The 18,354-nt window shown below is 32.6% G+C and overlaps 3 protein-coding genes across 14 annotated transcripts in view; 2 read left to right on the forward strand and 1 right to left on the reverse strand.

The window, feature by feature from the left end:
• Window positions 1-18,354, forward strand: part of LOC122527165 (PDF receptor) — a 65,471-nt gene that overhangs the window by 179 nt on the left and 46,938 nt on the right. For 4 of the 12 annotated variants that reach the window (XM_043651112.1, XM_043651108.1, XM_043651109.1 and 1 more), the window contains exon 1: window positions 12,052-12,299. The gene's annotated coding sequence lies outside the window, so the exon portion shown is untranslated. Of the gene's footprint in view, window positions 1-10,301; window positions 10,367-12,051; window positions 12,300-16,230; window positions 16,366-18,354 lie in introns of those variants that run through there. The other 8 variants (XR_006306296.1, XR_006306299.1, XR_006306297.1 and 5 more) reach the window with 5 other exon arrangements.
• Window positions 301-4,434, reverse strand: LOC122527162 (protein SMG8). Its single transcript, XM_043651104.1, has 15 exons — window positions 4,203-4,434; window positions 3,933-4,077; window positions 3,583-3,857; window positions 3,287-3,517; window positions 3,023-3,216; window positions 2,856-2,959; window positions 2,591-2,784; window positions 2,293-2,532; window positions 2,009-2,212; window positions 1,811-1,920; window positions 1,564-1,722; window positions 1,276-1,486; window positions 900-1,211; window positions 658-837; window positions 301-499 (listed from the first exon to the last, which is right to left on the reverse strand). The coding sequence occupies exons 1-15, from the start codon at window positions 4,244-4,246 to the stop codon at window positions 379-381; spliced, it is 2,724 nt and encodes a 907-aa protein (XP_043507039.1). The 5' UTR covers window positions 4,247-4,434; the 3' UTR covers window positions 301-378.
• On the forward strand, window positions 4,632-7,549 carry LOC122527169 (cytoplasmic phosphatidylinositol transfer protein 1). Its single transcript, XM_043651118.1, has 8 exons — window positions 4,632-4,851; window positions 5,054-5,202; window positions 5,272-5,360; window positions 5,473-5,480; window positions 5,542-5,613; window positions 5,678-5,776; window positions 5,845-6,000; window positions 6,076-7,549. The coding sequence occupies exons 1-8, from the start codon at window positions 4,801-4,803 to the stop codon at window positions 6,325-6,327; spliced, it is 876 nt and encodes a 291-aa protein (XP_043507053.1). The 5' UTR covers window positions 4,632-4,800; the 3' UTR covers window positions 6,328-7,549.

Raw genomic sequence — 18,354 nt, forward strand, 5'->3', positions numbered from 1 at the left:
CGTTTTTTGAAATTTGTACTGTACTATCAAATAAAAGATGCCATTGCACAAATTCTTTTGTAATTTTTAATTTGAAGCACTCTAGTAATTAAAAGTACGACAGCGTGTATTATAAGCATATAATAATAAACTATGGGAAATTATAATTACAAAAGCCAATCGCCTTTGACTAGCTTTGAATTGTAACGGCCATTTTCAAATTGATCGTTACTAGCTACTTGGACTGACTACGCTAGTCAGATTCAATCAAAAAGTGGAGACATATTATATATAACTGTGATTAAAAATTATAAATTTTAGTTATTTTTGTATATTTACAAAAAGTAATTTACAAGTTTCGTACAAATCATTTCTTAATTTAAAAAATCGAATACTGCGTTATTTCTTTTCCGGAAGTACTTCGCTAATTCCGTACATTCCCGCCAGTAGCCTGCCATGTGAAGTAGGCACCAGTTCTTTTGGCGCCAAATATGGTCCTTTCTCGTCCATATACACATATCTAATTTTAAAGTTTCGTTAAGAATTTATTTAAATCTTTTTACAAGAATTGTAATATACTAAAAATTTTATTACATATGGTTATATGTAATATACTAAAAATTTTATTACGTATGGTTATATTCACACATAACGTAGATATTAATTTTCAAAGGATACGGTAATCTCAAGACCCAGTAGGCACTTTGCGACAATTTTATCGGTTCATCACAACCAGTGACAAAAATTGGGCAAGGTGGAGGTCCGGGTTGTACTCTAGGATTTAACGTAACGTGAACAGGAGCTTTTGGTGTCACTACATGAATTCTCATTAATTGGGCTATCAGGGGTTTCGTTTGTCTGAAAATTTCGAAAATTTCGACGTTTCTTAACTCCAATTCATTTCTTAAATATTTACGTACCTGCAGGGACAGGGAAAATACAGCGGCATGTCAGCAGTGCTGGATGTAACTTTATTTCCACTATCTTTTACAATACCATTTCCGGTAGCTTTTAAAACTTTATCAGGCGCAGACGCCATAAATCTATGCCCTCGTGGACATTCGTACTCCACTCCCACAAATATCTTCACCACGAACTCTTTTCCACCTTTTGATTTCCGGCCACGAATAGTATTCATATTTTGAAAGTTTTTCCCTCTGGGACAATAGCCATGAGTTCCATGATCACCTATGGTCGACCATAAAGAGCCCCTTTCTTTTTGATGCTCTAGTCTAACCGAAAGTCAATTTCTACGAATTAAATCCAATTTAACGATAAATACAAATATTAAATTACCTCACAGTCACATCCCAAGGTAAGAGGAAAGCAGAAGTGGGTAAAACGCCAGCCTGATGCTGTAAACCCAAATTATGAGAATACAGGCTACTTGGTCCGAGACAAACTAGAGACCAACTAGAGAATTGTGGCAATAAACCAGCTGGTGATTCTGTATGTAACATTCCTGGTAGATATTCTGTTGTTGATGGTTGTTTGACTAGAGACTTTTCTATAAAATTGCAAAATACTGATGTTATACAATGATCGGTATATGCAACGTTGTAATCAATTTTTATAATAATTTACCTCTCGCATTTTCTGCATCACTATCCGATACTTCTATGACAACTTTATGGGCATCACTAGGTGTTAGACTAGTTTTGCTACTGAGTTTAGGTACATCTTCGTTAGTTTCACTTGTTGGAGGTGATTGACCTCCGCTTCCATATGGTGTCCGAATATCGTCTGAGAAAATTCCAAGAAATTTGTTTATCTGAACGTTCTTAGACAAATATTTTACTAAAAAGCTTTTTATCAAAGAAGCAATAATTACCATGTAAAGTATTGACTCCTAAACTACAAGCTTGAGTATTTCCCTGAGATGTTGGAGACTCTATATGACTAAAAGAATCCTTTCGCTTGGTAGAAAACAACTGTGCAGGCCTGCAATAAGAACGAACACACGATTACTCAAACTTTGAAACACATAAAAAACTGTTAGTAACATCAACAATTATCATACGTATTTTACCTATAATTGTGCGTGCTTGGTTGAAAAATAGGAAATTGTATACTTTCCAACTGAGCGCAAGCACACTGTTTAGCCAGCATTTGAAAGTAGTCGTAGTTGGCCTGCCTCAGACTGAAAGGGTCCTCCCTCGAACCTTGACAACGACCGCAATTGCAGGCACAGATATATCGAACTCCGCTGCAATGCTCTCTGATTGGCAAATCGCTGTAAAGTGATACAGCCTCAAATTAGAGTTATATAATGTGTAATGAAAGATAATAAATCATTTTCCAAGCGACACGCACTTGTCGCTGTCCCTTTGTTCCGTCTGTTCCCCGCCACCAGCGCCTTCACTTCCACCTCTATGTATCGGATTCGTACAGGGATTCCCTGTCAGAGATAGTACCTCGCACATTTGCCTGCCAGATCTCCAATGTTTCTCGCACTCGACTTGTAGTTTTTCACTGAACTCTTCGAACAACGGACCTCGTGCATGCATCTCAAAAACTGCCATTGCATGAGCCAATTTTGTCTCGTGATACGCTCTGGTGTAAATATTGAAGGATTATTTTATTGAAATTTCCCCCTGAGAATCTTGAATACCTTGTGTAATGTTGTGGAAGATTCTCTTGGTAAGTCTGAAGAGCTCGGGGCAGTACTTTGCTGCACCTGCTCTTGCTGAACTTTACATCAGTATCTAACAAGCTATGTAAAGTTAGTAGTTCTTTGTCTGTCCCATATATAAAATAATCATATACCTTGTTTGCTACTTCACAGAATATTGTGACATTGGGTATCTATTAAAAGAAAAATTAAAGTTAGAATTAAGTGTGAAATTATAGTAGTTGTTTTGGTTTTCTGGACTGACTTCAAAATATGCAGGTACAGAGTGTCTTCCAACATTATCATCAAAACCTCTTGCAAAAGCTAAGTTTATGTGTTGTTGTAGAAATGATCTGAAGGAACGAGTTTCTGTGAACACAGAAAAAATTATTATTAGTTTCATTAACTTTTAATTTTATATATTATATTTACCAGTTTCTGTATCATCTATTTGAATGTTGGAATCCTGACTGGCCAAACTTCTCGAAGTGCTTCCTCCAGAGCTAACTTTGCAGCTCTGTATGAGTTTCTTCGCCATGTATCCTAGAATATCTCTAGATTCTATTGTACCAGTATGTACATAAACAAATTCTTGATTTGCAGGAATTGCAAACAGCGAATTTGAACTGAAAATTTATCCACATATTTTACACATTGAATTAAATAATTCTTGAGTCCTGTAGTGTTTATATTTACCTAATATTAGTTACTATACGGTTTTTCCTTAATACTTGATATATTTGATCTTCCAAAGAATGCTCTAATTTCTTAATATTAGCTCCACTGGTAGCATCTTGGAACACAGTAGGACAAGTTTCAAAGTAAAATAAAACTCTCGGAGAACAGGGTCTAACATTTGAAATCCAATCTTTAGGTAAGCTGTATATGCAGCTTAAAACATCGGAAAGTTGTGGAGAAACTTTCTGTCTAGAAATCAAAACATGTATTCAAGACCGTAGGATAATATATTCATTGGAAAGATTAATATATACCTCACAATATCCATGGCCCTGAATAAATGTATATAACTGTAGTCAAATGTGTGAGTTGGATGAGTGAGAATAATAACATGTGATATATGAAACAATACAAGTAATGCTTTTGCATATTTGTCTCTCATGTGTGCCCACACACTAAGGAAATCTTTACAGTCTTGTTTCTCTACAAATTTATCATATTCTGTTAAAAGAGTATGGGTATCTAACAGTCCTCTTAAATGCAAGTATATAGTCCTATCTTTTGAATCATAATATCCCTCAATTTCACACTGAAAATAGTTTCATTTATATCACTTTCATAGAAGTTATTTCGAAGATTCTGTTGTGTGTGGAGTAATTCTTACAAATGATTCTTTATTCACTTCTGGTTCATCCAGGAGGCCCACCTGCAATACTGAACTGAGCATGTTGGTCTTGCATCCTTTTGCACGATGTTGTGATTTTCCAAACACAGATACTATTACTACTTTCTTGTCGGTCTGTATAAAGCTAAAAGGAAGATATTGAACGTTGTCATTAATATTAAAAAACAAACTTTTTGTATTGTTACTCGGCAAATTTATAAATTAATGGAATTAAAAAAGAACGTAAAAAAATGTCCTCCCTTTAATTACCTTTCTGCACTGCATGGAAGCCGGAATTTTTGCGGTCGCATCATATATTTGTTTTAGCGATTTTGAGGTTATGTTTTATTGCATGTTACAAGCAACGCAATTCACTACACTGACACACGTAACAGGTTATTTGGAATAGCATTGGAAGAATTGCAAAAACATGTGGATACTTAATTATTGATCTTAAATAATTTATTTTTTAACAGTGTATTTCATTTAATAAATATTACACTTAAATGAGAGTTTTTTTCGGTATCGCAAGAAAACTAACATAATTAATTACATTGGGAAAAAGTATTTAGTCGTTCATAATTTATCATTAAATAATTCAAGCGGTTGGCATCCTTTTCTTCGCGACGCCACTAGTTACATTACCACTTATTTAAGGTGTCAAACATTATTATCGATTTAAGAACAGAGGGCGAACTTCATTGAATTCGATTGTTTATTGCTCCATCGCCTCAGACTAGTGGAACTGCTGTTTAGATGACGATATCATTAACTTTGAATTCATTAACTAAGGGGAGAACCCTTTAATTCCACAAGCGAGTATTAATTTAATGCAGTCATAGAGGATTGTCAGATTCTCGTTTCAAATATGGTGTTAACGAAGGAATATCGTATATGCATGCCACTTACCACGGAAGAGGTAATTCTTGAATTTTTTATGTAAATCATTATCACACTTACTATCCATACTCGCATTCTTTCTACGTATAATTGCTTCGAAGTTTTTTTAATGATATTTCGTTGTAATTTTTCACTCTGTCAGTTAATATTCTTTCTCAACGCTTGACGAAATACAATTAGGATCAAGGTTCATATTTCACCTTTAGCAATATTCTTTGTAGTATCGCATAGGACAGCTTTATATGATTGCAAGACACAGTCATGAGCAATCAGATAATGATGAGGGTGTTGAAGTAGTTGAAAATGTTGAGTGTGAACACCAAGAGCATGGAAAAGGCCAATATACAGAGAAACGGATCCATTTGTCTAGGTAATCTTCATGATAGCTCTAACATTTCTGTGCTCAAATTCTCACGGTATTTTTGGCGTGAATTTGCAGTAAATTGCCATATTGGATTCAGTCGGTCATTCCACGAATATTCTATGTCACAGAGAAGGCATGGAATTATTATCCCTTTACTATCACAGGTACATCTAAGTATAGATAATATGTTGTCAAATAGAATTCACAAATATTCATAAATTTTTACCTCATTAAATAATATGGGTTTCTTTTTCATGATACTTATGGTCTACCAAGAATATACTGTAAGTATGTGTGATGTAACTTTGTGTGAGGTCTCTTGTTACATAAACTTTTACTTTCCAGTGTTCTTTTATTCCAAAATTTCACATCTCGATAAGAACTCGATATGAGAACAACAATGGATCCACAGAAAATGTATGTAAATGAGGTTTATGCATAAATGGAATCAGTTTTGTTATTTACAACGCTGTTAAAATAGTGCTTAGGTCTGTCTCCTATTGAACTGATTCATCGTGAGGTTGATTTTGTGGACATCGCGTATGATGAATTGTCCTCGAAACACTATAAAGAGGAAGAGGTATTATAATCGTTGTAACACTTCGATTTTGGGATAGAAATGTTTGCATTGAGATATCTTTACTTTAGGACCCAAAATTCTTTCAATCGCAACGAACTGGTCGTGGGCCATTGGTAGAGGGGTGGAAAGACACCACGCAACCTGTAATGTGTTCTTACAAACTAGTTCAGGCCTCTTTTGAAGTATGGGGCATGCAAACTCGCGTGGAAGACTTCATTCATAGAGTAATTTATTTACAAACATTTGTAGAGTATTTAAACTACAAAAAATGTGCAACTATAATGTTCTTACATCTGCAGTGTATAAGAGATATTTTATTATTGGGTCATCGTCAAGCATTTGCGTGGATCGATGAGTGGTACGATATGACACTAGAGGATGTTCGACAATACGAACAAAAGATGCAAGCCGAAACTAATGAAAAAGTGCGGCTCAGAAATATGAATAATGAAAAACCGGCTACACCAACAACACCAACTTCATCGGTGCCATCTTCGCCATTACCTAAATCCCCTACACAGTCCACTCGGTCATGGTTCTCTTGGTCTTAGCCGTAATGTTAGAAAGATAACAATAGCGTATTTAGGGAACATAATCATAATTGTGCAAATAAACATCAGCATTTTCGATTCTGTGTGTATATACATGTATAATTAGGCACCTGTATCAGGATTTATAAAACAGAGTTCCTGTTCCTGTTTCTCTTCTAGATCATTTCTTTGCGAAATTATCGTCATTGTTATTAATAATATTGTTAAATATTTTTATAGTTTAATCATGTTTACGTTAATCAATTTAATAAGGCTAGCTGAGAGCAATATTTTAAAAAAGTGCAAGTTTCTTGTGAATTTTATCACCTTTAGTAATTACTTCTTTGTAGCTAATTTTCTGATTGTTATTTATAAACATTTATAAAGTTGTTTTACGAAGAACTGAAAGTACCAGGAGTAGTTGTGAAATCATTGGAAATATAAAATTAATAGTGAAATTTGAATTTAATAGGGGAGATACAACAGCACATCCAAAGCGGATGTTCATTGATATTATATACACCGGCTTAAATTATATCGATATGTGAAATATTGTAAAGACCAGTGATAATATTTAACGTAAGACTTATTAAACATCGTAGCAAATTTTTGTGACTGCACAAAGGATATAAATATATATGTATAAATATATATTACTTCTTAATGGAACTACAAACTCTCACGGCACTACTGAATTGTCTTTTCTTTTTGATTTGATATGAAATCTGTATTAATTAACAGATAGCTGTAGTGTCGTTTTTTAAAAAAGTAGTTTCTAAAAAGCAGGTTGTACATAATTATCTGAGCTAGAGCATCGATTTTAATTCTTCTAATTTTTAAAATGTATGAAGAGTACCTATTTTTAATTTAGCATTTGAATTTTTTTCCGTTTCTAATTTATGTAGTTACATGTTGTTCAAAATTTTCGTGGGACCAAAAGACACTTTAAAACAAAAAGAAAAAAAAAAAAACTGATAGAAACGCACAATAATTTTCATACTTGTTCACTTCTAATTTTTATATAAACTCAAAGATTGCAAGCGTAACTATACACACTTGCATAACTACACACTGTGCCATGGAAAGAAAAATGTTTGATCTCATTGTTTTTCACCGCTCAGTTTCCATGGCACATTTAAAATTGTGTTCCTTTTTGAAAAGGTACTCACAGCAAAGCATTTAATTGCCTTCTTATTGTACAAATATGTATTTAAATAAACGTTTCAAGCTGTTCTTCTCAGAAGATCCATTATTGTACTGTTTTATTTCCAAATTTATCAATTAGTCCAATGTTAAGTTTCCAACATAATAGCTGTTTGTTAAGAGAAAAATTCATCTGAACAAATAGCTTCCATACGTGGAAATTTGCTGTACAAAGGACTAATTAAAATCAGTGATTACTTCTTTTCACTCGTTTCTATAAAATAGAGACACATGTAGCTTGAATGAAAGTATTAAAATTACAACATGTAAATTAAATTATCACATGTCCATTCAATGCTACTGAAATGCATATGACTGCGTCTCTTCATATAATAGAATTGGATTTTTTTTTTCATCAGAAGTCGACTGAAGAGTTTTAATAATAATATTCGGTTTATTAATCGGATGATTAGCACAGTAATTTACGTCAGATTGTTAAAATTTATGATATTCGATTCCAACTTTTATTAAATTAAAAATTCTTCAATTATTAAATTAACATAAATTAAATATTCCAAGTAACGTGACTCCAAATTGTTGCTGCTTGCTCCCAATGATCCACCGATACCAAGTAAAATTTCTTTTTGACATTAGAAAAAAAGAAAAAAAGAAAGGAAAAAAGGGACAGCATTACAGCCCCGAAATATTCAATTTGCGCTTGTGCCTCGAAAGGGTGATGTAAATTAAAACAAAACATCAAATTCATCGACGCTAGAACAATTATTCACGATTAAATAATTACTCGGATAGGTTATCAGAGCGCCACCGAGAGGTCCTGAACTTTTAATTGTCTTCGAAGTTGAAACGAAATTAATAAACTTTGATCTGTGAATGTTAAACTCGCGGTGTAGAGGGGAGGAGCTGCTCGACCTAGTTACCTCTCTCTCCTCGCTTTTTCATTATATTCATTTAAACAGGAATCGAGAGGGGCGCGGAGAGTTAGAGGGAGAGAAAGAGAGGAAAAATGCTTGGTGTAAGCCAGCGTAGCTCATCGGGATTTCCGGTTGTTTCCCAGATTGATTTACGCGACCAGGATCGAGAATGCGCGAGGATATTTAGCAGAATTATCGATAACAATGTCACGTCGTTCGCTTGTCCCGCATTTTTTTATTTTTATTTTCCGCGCTTTTCCCGTGATTTGCTCTCGTTATACAGGACTGTTCAGAAAAGATTGTGTTTATCAGAATTTCTCAGATTACATTTACCAGAAATCTTTACGATCACGAGGGTTATTTTTTGGATTTACTTATTAACAATTCTATATATCAAATTAGTCGCAAAGTACATGTGGGATTAAAAAATTTTATTATTCGCGATTAAACATTGATTTTTAACCGTTTGAACTTGTATTGGACGCTGGTGGTAACAATACAAATATTGGAAATTGTTTTAAAAGTTATCACACTTCAAAAAATGATAAACAAATAAACGATATATTAATGAATAAAAATTAACAATAAATTGATAATAAATTTAAGAAATTAATAATAAATTATATGATAATAAATAGAAAACATTTGTAACTCAGTTTAAAATAAATACAAGTGAACGAGCAACAACGTTGGAAACAAATCGAGTTCCAAGGGTTAAGAATAAAAAGTGTCCTGAGATTTTTGAGTTATTTTGTACGTACGTACGTATATATTTTTTAAAAAAAAACGAACAAATTAGTTCATTTATCCGAGATAATTAATTTTTATCATAGATAGAAGTTCCTTCGATTTGAATTGTAATTGAAGTTTTTGATTTGATTGTACAGCACCCTTTTCTTCCTCGGTGTCTCTCACACACAGCTATCTGTGGAAATTTCTCTCAAGGGCTGTTCCCTTCTGTAGTTAATTCCCTTCTCTAATTACCCAATTTCATTGATTACTGCCTGTCTACATTACTCTCTCTCTCTCTCTCTCTCTCTCTCTCTCTCTCGTCCCTAAATCACCACCAACCTATCACCACCTTCTCTACATGATTATTCCTCATCCTTACGTTCACTTCCTTCACCTATTTCCTATTTTCGTCTTTAGTTTTCCTATATGTTCTACTTTCACTCATCTTCTTCTCGAAAATTATTCTTGAACAATTTCACACAATTTTCATCGACTTTACTATCGACAGCAATCTTTCTATACTTCACATAAATTTCTAACATTGAATATCCGAGTATTAATTCGCAAGAATTCCGAAATGAAAATACTAGATGCAAAATGGATAAATTTCTATTACGAACAAAGTATCGAATCTAATTTTTAATATTGAATTTAACAAGATTTCGAATTTTTACGATTTTGTTTTAAAATTCGAACTTTTTATTAAAAAAAGAAAAGGGGGGAAAGTTTCGTAATTTTCCACGCGTGTCACAGTTTGTTGCTGACACTTCGATTTCGAAACGTTCTGTTAGAAAAGTAAATGGAGGATTCTAAGTTTTTGAACAGCGTTGTATGAGAGGATTGCGAAATGTCGCACTGATTTTACGGAAATTTTACTATAACTTGCACACCGTGATTGCTTCCTGGGAAAAAGGTTGACGGAAGCAATCGTTTTTCCAATATGCTCCCCCCCCCCCCGTTATTTTAAATTTTTTTACTCGAACAATAAAAGTTCGCCAGGAGAGACAATCATCTTTTGTTGTATTCGAATTTTGTTTATGGGATCATTAGGCTTTCCGTTAAAGGAAAAAATAGCCAATCAAACAGTGCTCGAGAGAATTGTGCACTTTTTTGTATTGATTCCTTTTTTTTTTTCATTTAAAAATTAATTTTTATTCTAATCTATCTTCTTTTTTTTTGTCATTTCAGATGCTGTCTCCATCTCGTTCAACTCATCTCGAGAGCTCCAAATTGTGATCGTTGAAACATCACAGGTTAACTATTAATTCCTTTAATTATCATTCAAGTAATAATTTTTAATGTATGTGTTCTAATTGCAAGTTGATAATTCTCTTCTCTTTCCAATTTTCAGGTATGCTGCATCAAAGATTTTTGTTAAGTTCAGAATTAATTGATCAGCGAGATGAAATCGTATGAAGGAAATAGGATTTCGTTTATCTGAATCCATTTATCTCCAGGAGATAAACAGTTTATATAACCCATGTGCATAACAGCCAATTCTCCTCTCAATTTATCATTTCTATTCAAACAATATATAGGAGATAATAGCTCTAATAAGTGTTTCGTGATTACTAAAAGTTTGCATAAAGAGATTAGGTAAACCCATTAAAAATAAATTTTCTAGAATATTGTATCAACTTTTGATCTGAACAACGGAATATTAATAAACCCGACGTTTAATTAACTTGATGTCGACGAAAGACCTCGGCAATTATCTTTGAAAGCATTTTTTACACTCATCAAATTACTTTATGCAATTATTGTTAAATGCTTTGAACTTATGAAGTACTCCGTATTGCAAAATTTTCAAAGGAATTCCAGTAATACGCTACAAAAGAAGTGAAAATTGATCTAAGAAAACTGAAAAGTCTTAGCAGCAATGAAGAGTAATTGCAAAGGGCAAGGTCCTTGAGGAACCAGTGTATTAAATTTAGCAGCTGCGTCTTTCATCTCCAATCAGTTAACCAGCTATAAGCGATTCCCGATGTAAAGACTAGAAGGATTTTCTTATTATTACGAGGCGGTTAAAAGCGGCGAGAAAGAGCTTCCCTGATCGGTTTTCACCGATGAAAAAAAGAATGGCTCTCGCCTCCCTTTATCACGTGGCCATGGTGTGTCACGTTTTCAGTAGGCCGCGTGAGATCGACGCTAAACACGTGTACAACCCAATCGGGGATATTGTATTTTGGAATTAATGGAAATTCACCTGATCGACACCGTCCGTCCGTACTTAAATTAATTAACCTTGCCTTCTACATCCATCGTGTTTCGTAATCTGTTTAATTAACACACGCGCCGGACTTGACTTCTTTGCGCCCTTTACGTAACAGGAATTTTAACTTGGTTCTTCGATGATGTATACTGGAATTCCTGTGTTAGATTGTTGTGATGCAACTTGTGACGATGATTAGATTAGGTGTAAATATACAAATTAGTTTATTATAGTTATACAAATTGGTTTATTTTGATTAGATCTAAGTTTTAATAAAGAATGTGTCACTGAATGTATTATTAACTTTTGCTAAATTTGTTTTTATTAAAATTAATCTTTATTGTGCAATATACACATATAATCGAATGTTAATAATATAAATAGTCAGTAATAATATTAGTAGTCAAATGAATTACATAATAATGGTCTCGAGATCTTTCTCTAAAAAATCTTCTCTAAGTGAACAAGAATTACTTACTAAAGGATACCTCTATTGTTTCACAAAAAGTATTTATCAGACATACTTCCATCACATCCAGACGCCAGAATAACGAGAACATATCTCCATTAACTTGCTAATACAATGTAAATAACTTAGACAACACTTCCTGCTGGATCCAAAAATAAAACCATTTAAATGTCTCGAATATTTCAGGTTCATTTAAATAATCAAAAAAAGGTCCATTGTCGGTCACAAGACCAATTTCACATTGCCGCAAGCTTCGTGTTACGCCTTGTTCCGTATAATTGGTCCGTGCGAACAAGGATCGACGCTGGCGCGAACAACTCTCTGGCCAAATGGTGGAGGGGTTGAAGTGCGATTCCTTGCGCGACTACACGCGACCCTAACCGGTTCAGAACAGTTGCCGCGCGTACTTTGTCACGTTCGCGTCGCTGACCGTGATCGTAAGCTTGTCACGAGACTGCAACCACCTTTCTTCGAGTGATCTCTTTTAAATGCTTCGTTTCATCCGGTGAGTCTTTCTCAAGTGTTTTATAAATGAATTTTTACCTTTAAATTTAGTTTACTTACAGCCAGCTTGAATTATCTAATTCAATGGTACAAAATGGTTTGAACTGGTTGAAATGGTTACTAATAGAAAGTATTTGGACAGAACATTGTTGACAGTTTGAAGGAATTTTTATTTTAGATCTGTTGTGTGGTCTGGTATACAACTCTTTTGCTTTCTTGACTCTTTTTACTTTGAATTTTTCTTCAACAACTGTGATCTTCAAATGATTTTGAACTTTTCGATGTCTTAAGATATTTCAATGTAATTTTAGTGAGTAAATTTTTGAAAGAATCTTAAACAGTTGGATATTCATGTAGGATATTTATTATTAGATTATCTCCAGATTTGACGTGGATCTTGATTTTTAGATTAAATTTCATTCTTTCTTTTCTATAATTTTTTAAAAGATAGAATATTCTATTCTTTTTAGGAGGAATATCAGGAGAATGTAGTTGAGTGTTCTTGAGTTGTTTAATACAGCATTCCATTCTTTCTAATAATTACAAATGCGATTAAATTATTTGAGACCTTGATCTTCAGATCAAATTTCATTTTACCCTTTTTACAATATTTCATCGTAATTTCATCAGTTTTCCCATGTTTTTACAAACGTTTCTACGCTTCTTAACAATGACAAGAGGACGATTGCTTGCTATAGAACCATCGTGATTGCTGCACGAGTGATACTGATCGTTTCACTACCCACTGCTTGTATTTCATTAATGGAAAAAGCGATCGTCTACCACGGCATCCCGGCTCTTTATTTATCCACGAAAGTCGAAGAAAGGATCTATCTAGAGACGATATCATTGAAAGTAGTGCAGATGTATCAGCCTGATTGACGATTCGTCGGCGCGTAATTATTCGCGTGTGCACCACGTTAATCTACACCCCCGCGATTTCCAATTATCTGCAACTCCCCCGACAGCTCTGCATTCCCCTTGCATCTCGTGGACGTCGCATCTTCTGTCAGCAATTATTTTCTTCTCTAGAGAAATGTTTGATCCCATTGGCCACGAAATTTAATTAACGTTTATTTTTTACACGGTTGCGTTACTCCAATGAGAAGAATATAACTTCAGCATAACATTTCTCTGTGAGAGAAACGACGTTATGAATGATGTTTTAGTTGGAGATCCGTACAAAATTGCTTTGTTTTTGCTTCGCTGTGCCACGTACGAGTTGAAAGTGTCAGATATATATTTTTATTTGATTTTAGAAATTAAGAATGATATGGTATGGTGTAATATATGTAGCATATGTAATATATGTAGTAGTATGGGTACATAATATTAGTATTATAATTATGGGTACATAATATTAGTATTAGTATTATATTTTTATTATTGATTTTAGAAATTATGATATGGTATGGTATAATATATGTAGCATACTGTAGTAGTATGGGTAGGATAGCATAATATTAGTATTATAGTAGTATATTATTGGAGACTTTTTGATGGTTCATGTATCTATCACTATTATCTGAATTTTTCTGTTCTACTATATCATTTAAAAAATATTATTTCATTCTATGTTCTAGAAGAACTTGAAATTATCTGTGTATCAATGTACTTTAATTCTTTTGAATTTCAATTAAGATTGAATAACTCTTCAAAAAATGAACACCATTTCATTCCAATTTTTAGATATAACGTGATGAAATATCGAAGAGTCATTTCGTTTATAACACTTTTTTAATATTCACTTAATTTTACCTCCAAACGATTCAGTTAGCGTTCAATGATTCATTAGTACAAATATCCCAATTGGTTATTGATGTTTTAATAAATAAATAAATTCATTAGAATTATTGATGATTTATTAAAAGAACATTGAATATTGTCCGAACATTCTTGGCTTATTCTACTTAACATTCAGGATTTTTATTTAGATCTAGGTATTTTAATTACTTTTAATTACTTTTTAATATATTTTAGAATAAAAATTCATTATTGAATATGATTTTCATTGATCAGCAAATTTAGTTGATTCACCATCATTATATTATGCTAAAAAAATCCATTTATAAGTCAATGAAGTGTTTGATCAATGCGGACTTATTTTAGCTGATTTTCATTTACCTCCACTATAGATATTTTAACTGATTGAAGTTCACAGAGGAAAAATATTAATTCTTTGTTAGAAATTATTGTTTTATCTGATTAAATTCTTTTTATTAGATTAACTATGTATTTATATATAGTATTAAACATTTCAAAAATTCTTGATTGTTTGTACAATTTTATGGATTTATACTTTTAAATCTAACAAGTAATTACCTAAATCAGCATACGATGTTAAAATCAAAAAGTTAATAAAAATGAATTTGTCTTTGTATCTGCATTTAATTATTAATATTTCTTGAAGTTGAATCGAATGAAAGATGTTTTATTTATTAAAAACCAGTTTGATTATGCAAGAAAGATTCACTGATTGCACTAGTCTGAGAAATCCTAACTGATTCTACTTATGTGGCTGCTTCGCCTTTCATTTACCTTAACTCCTCGATTATCTGAGAAACAGTGTAATCTTGTTGTTTCTGTTGAGTTAAAGTTGTCTGTCAGCCTCTTCATGGGAAATTGCAGATGAAATGGAAGTACACGTCTAAGAGATTGGAAATGAAATAAGAATTTTCAGTTAATGTAATTCTAGATTTTAACGTTGACTAGTTTCTTAAACTTTTATTGAATCGGACTTCTTTTTAGCTATAGCTTTCTTCAAATTAAATTTGGGACCGAACAATAGGACAATCATATTAAATTTTATTATAACTTTAATTAAACAATTCTTTTATATCTTGTTGTTATTTAATTACAGTTTCAAAATTTTTATCTTATTTTTATGTTTTTGTTCCAGCTAGTGACAAAATTAGAATTCCCACCTAAATTCCAGAGATAGGTTGTTGAAATAGTTGAAGTATAGTGATTCTAGCGAATAGTGTTTGACACCACGTCAGGAACATTGGTAACTTTCTTCAACCTCGAAGGTCACTGACTCTAGATTGAAAAGGACTAATTGTAGACATCTGGGGGATTATGGTTTCTCGTTTGGTATGCAACACGCTATACATATGTACTCTGCCTACGCAAGAGTTACTAGGTCGCCGCTATAATTTCATCCTTTCGATATGCAACCGGTGTTGCATAAATTTCCCCCTGGCTTCCTCGATTCTGGCTACCTCTAGCATCATAGTGGTCAGTGGTCACTGAACCATGTTAATAACATGGATACGTTATACTGACATGAACAATGTTACAATATTATTGGGCCCGTTAGACTTTTCATAGTTATGTTAATTTCATTACAATATTTAGAATTACTGTGTGTAATGTTAGGTAATGACATTACACGTATGTACGTATAGAATTTAGTATGTTGACTTTATGAATATCCACTTTTACTAATGGATATCATTTTGATATTCTGTTGGAACATATTATAAAATGCAGAATATATTATAAAATGTAATTTATCAATTGAATTGTGTGAGCTGTATTTTTAAAATGGAAAGGAAATATGTACCTGAAATATTCAATTAGGTGCCACTATCTCATTTGAAAGTATAAGATCCTCTTTAAAATCGTAGTCGCACATTCTAGACTCATAAAAATGCATAAAGTGAATTTCAGACTCTATTTCGTTGCAATATTTCGTTCTTTTCTGTCTCTGACACTTTTCAGACACCGTTGGATTCAACTGTTTTAATCATTTAATCATTTACTATTAAGTTTCTAGAATTCAAGTTTAACGAAACCTTACAACAAACCAGAAACTATAATCTAATTATTCCTCAATTCCCAAAGATTATTCCAATTTATCTCAAACTGCCGGTCCCGGCAAAACAAAACAATCACTTTCCCTCATTAAATTTTCAAACCATTGTCCGCAGAAAGATTCCGCCAAAATCCCAGTGGATCTTGAATCAGGCTGGTTCCAATCGTTAAACGTTCATCCAGGTCAAGGCTCGACAGTCGGGATGGGCTTCTCACGAACAATGGACGTGCGATATTGCAGCAATTAGCGAGTGAATATTAGGAAAAGCAGGGAAACGCACGCTTGGTCTCCCGTTTCATCTAGTACATAGCTTGTTATGCCTATGGAGCATGTTTGTTCATAGCAATATACGATCGTTCAAAAAAGTATTTGAACCCACCTGTACAAACCTCTTGCGGCTCTATTATAAATATATTAGATGCACGCTATATCTTGAAATTGTGTCAGTACTATAATGAGATTCGACTAAGATTATATTGGCAAAATTATTTAAAATATTTACTTGTTGCAAATATTTACTTATTACTTATATTTATTACTTATATTTTCTTTATGCTTACTTATTACTTGTATTTTCTAAAGATTATAAAAGCGAGTCATTTTTAATACTTATTGTACATTTAAAATGACCATTATTGAATTTTTATAATTTTTACATAAAGATAGCTAGGCGAACAGAACTTGAACAGAAATTTGTTCCATGTATTTTCAAAATTCTCAGACTATCTGTTATGCTGATATTACGATGGCTATGATTGATGTAAAATTTTCACAATATATTCATAATATTCGTGTCACATTATATAATAGTACTGAAATTTCAAAATGTTCCATGCAAACATAACATATACTCGCAAATATTCAAAAACATTTTCACGGGCTATTTTCTGTGAATAATGTCTTGTACTATATCGATCATTCACGCGCCTGTCGGTAGACAACGTATGATACACGGCCGTGATGCATAACGGGTTGTCTGACGCCGGATGCCTAACTCTCGCTCATCTTCAAACCCTTGTTCTCGTAATTAAAGAACGAAGCAAAACTCAGCATAAATTTGTTAGACAAATAATGTTCTTCTTATCGTTCCATCGCTTTATCGCAACCTACATTTCTATATTTCCTTTCTTCCGTTACTATTTTAGATTCCCCCCCCTAGCTAGAAAGAAAGTTTTATCGCGAGAAGAGAAAATTTCTTACTTTCCTCGCAGCTACTATTTTTTTCTCCAGCTCTTTCTCCTTTGTATTATTATTTCTCATCTTCTCCCGCGATGTTGCTGTTCTTCTTCAAACGAACGGTATTCCCTGGAATTTTTCTGTGAGATTGTAATCCATGGATATCTATGTATGTACATACGTAGTTGCCCGTATTGAGGATATTGATCGATATCGTGTTGAATTTTATCGAAACGAATTTTATTTGCGAAAGGAAAAGCTGGCAGTTGGCGAAATAATTTGATGAAGCACATATAGGAGGAAATTACCGAGCCGTGGCGCCGATTGCTGCAAAACAGTTCGAAATTAATATGTTTTTCATGAGTCCACCCAACAAACTTTCCACGTTGTTGGCTACTTTCTTGCCCTGCAAATATTTTAATCCCTGTTTGGCATTTTGTCTCCGCTTTATGAGTTTTTGGCAATTAAGTTATCAAAATTCAATCTTCACTCTGAAAAGTAGAGTTTGAACTTTTTCTCTTTCTCTTTCTCGAGAGAGAGAGAGAGAGAGAGAGAGAGAGAGAGAGAATCTAGGAATCACTAGGGCTTTTAAAGATAAAAAAAGAAATTTTATAATTTGGAAATTTCATAATTGCTCAAACATTAAAATAATTCAAATTTATACAAAAGTTTGAATTTTCACAAAAAAATCTAACTTTTAAATAATTTTTCTATAATTATTAACTTTTAAATAATTTTTCTATAATTATTAATTCTTAAATAATTTTTCTGGAATTATTTTTAACTTTTAAATAATTTTTCTATAATTTTTCTATAATTTTTATAATTTTTCTATAATTTTCTATAATTATTAACTCTTAAATAATTTTTCTATAATTTTTCTATAATTTCTCTATAATTTCTATAATTTTTCTATAATTTCTCTATAATTTTTATAATTTTTCTATAATTTCTATAATTTTTCTATAATTTTTTTATAATTTTCTATAATTATTAACTCTTAAATAATTTTTTTTGTAATTATTAACTTTTAAATAATTTTTCTATAATTTTTCTTTTAAAT

Source organism: Frieseomelitta varia, unplaced genomic scaffold (assembly GCF_011392965.1).
Source record: "Frieseomelitta varia isolate USP_RPSP 00005682 unplaced genomic scaffold, Fvar_1.2 scaffold_212, whole genome shotgun sequence".
NCBI classification, from domain to species: Eukaryota; Metazoa; Arthropoda; class Insecta; order Hymenoptera; family Apidae; genus Frieseomelitta; species Frieseomelitta varia.

Bases quoted from the DNA above. Each gene is read 5' to 3' on its own strand.
- LOC122527162 (XM_043651104.1), bottom strand. From the start codon at position 4,246: ATGATGCGACCGCAAAAATTCCGGCTTCCATGCAGTGCAGAAAG. The intron at 2,533-2,590 runs GTATTCAAGATT...TATTTACACCAG, and splicing joins CTTCCACAACATTACACAAG to AGCGTATCACGAGACAAAAT. The intron at 838-899 runs GTACGTAAATAT...CGAAATTTTCAG, and splicing joins TATTTTCCCTGTCCCTGCAG to ACAAACGAAACCCCTGATAG.
- LOC122527169 (XM_043651118.1), top strand. From the start codon at position 4,801: ATGGTGTTAACGAAGGAATATCGTATATGCATGCCACTTACCACGGAA. The intron at 5,614-5,677 runs GTATGTAAATGA...CTGTTAAAATAG, and splicing joins ACAATGGATCCACAGAAAAT to TGCTTAGGTCTGTCTCCTAT. The intron at 6,001-6,075 runs GTAATTTATTTA...TTACATCTGCAG, and splicing joins TGGAAGACTTCATTCATAGA to TGTATAAGAGATATTTTATT.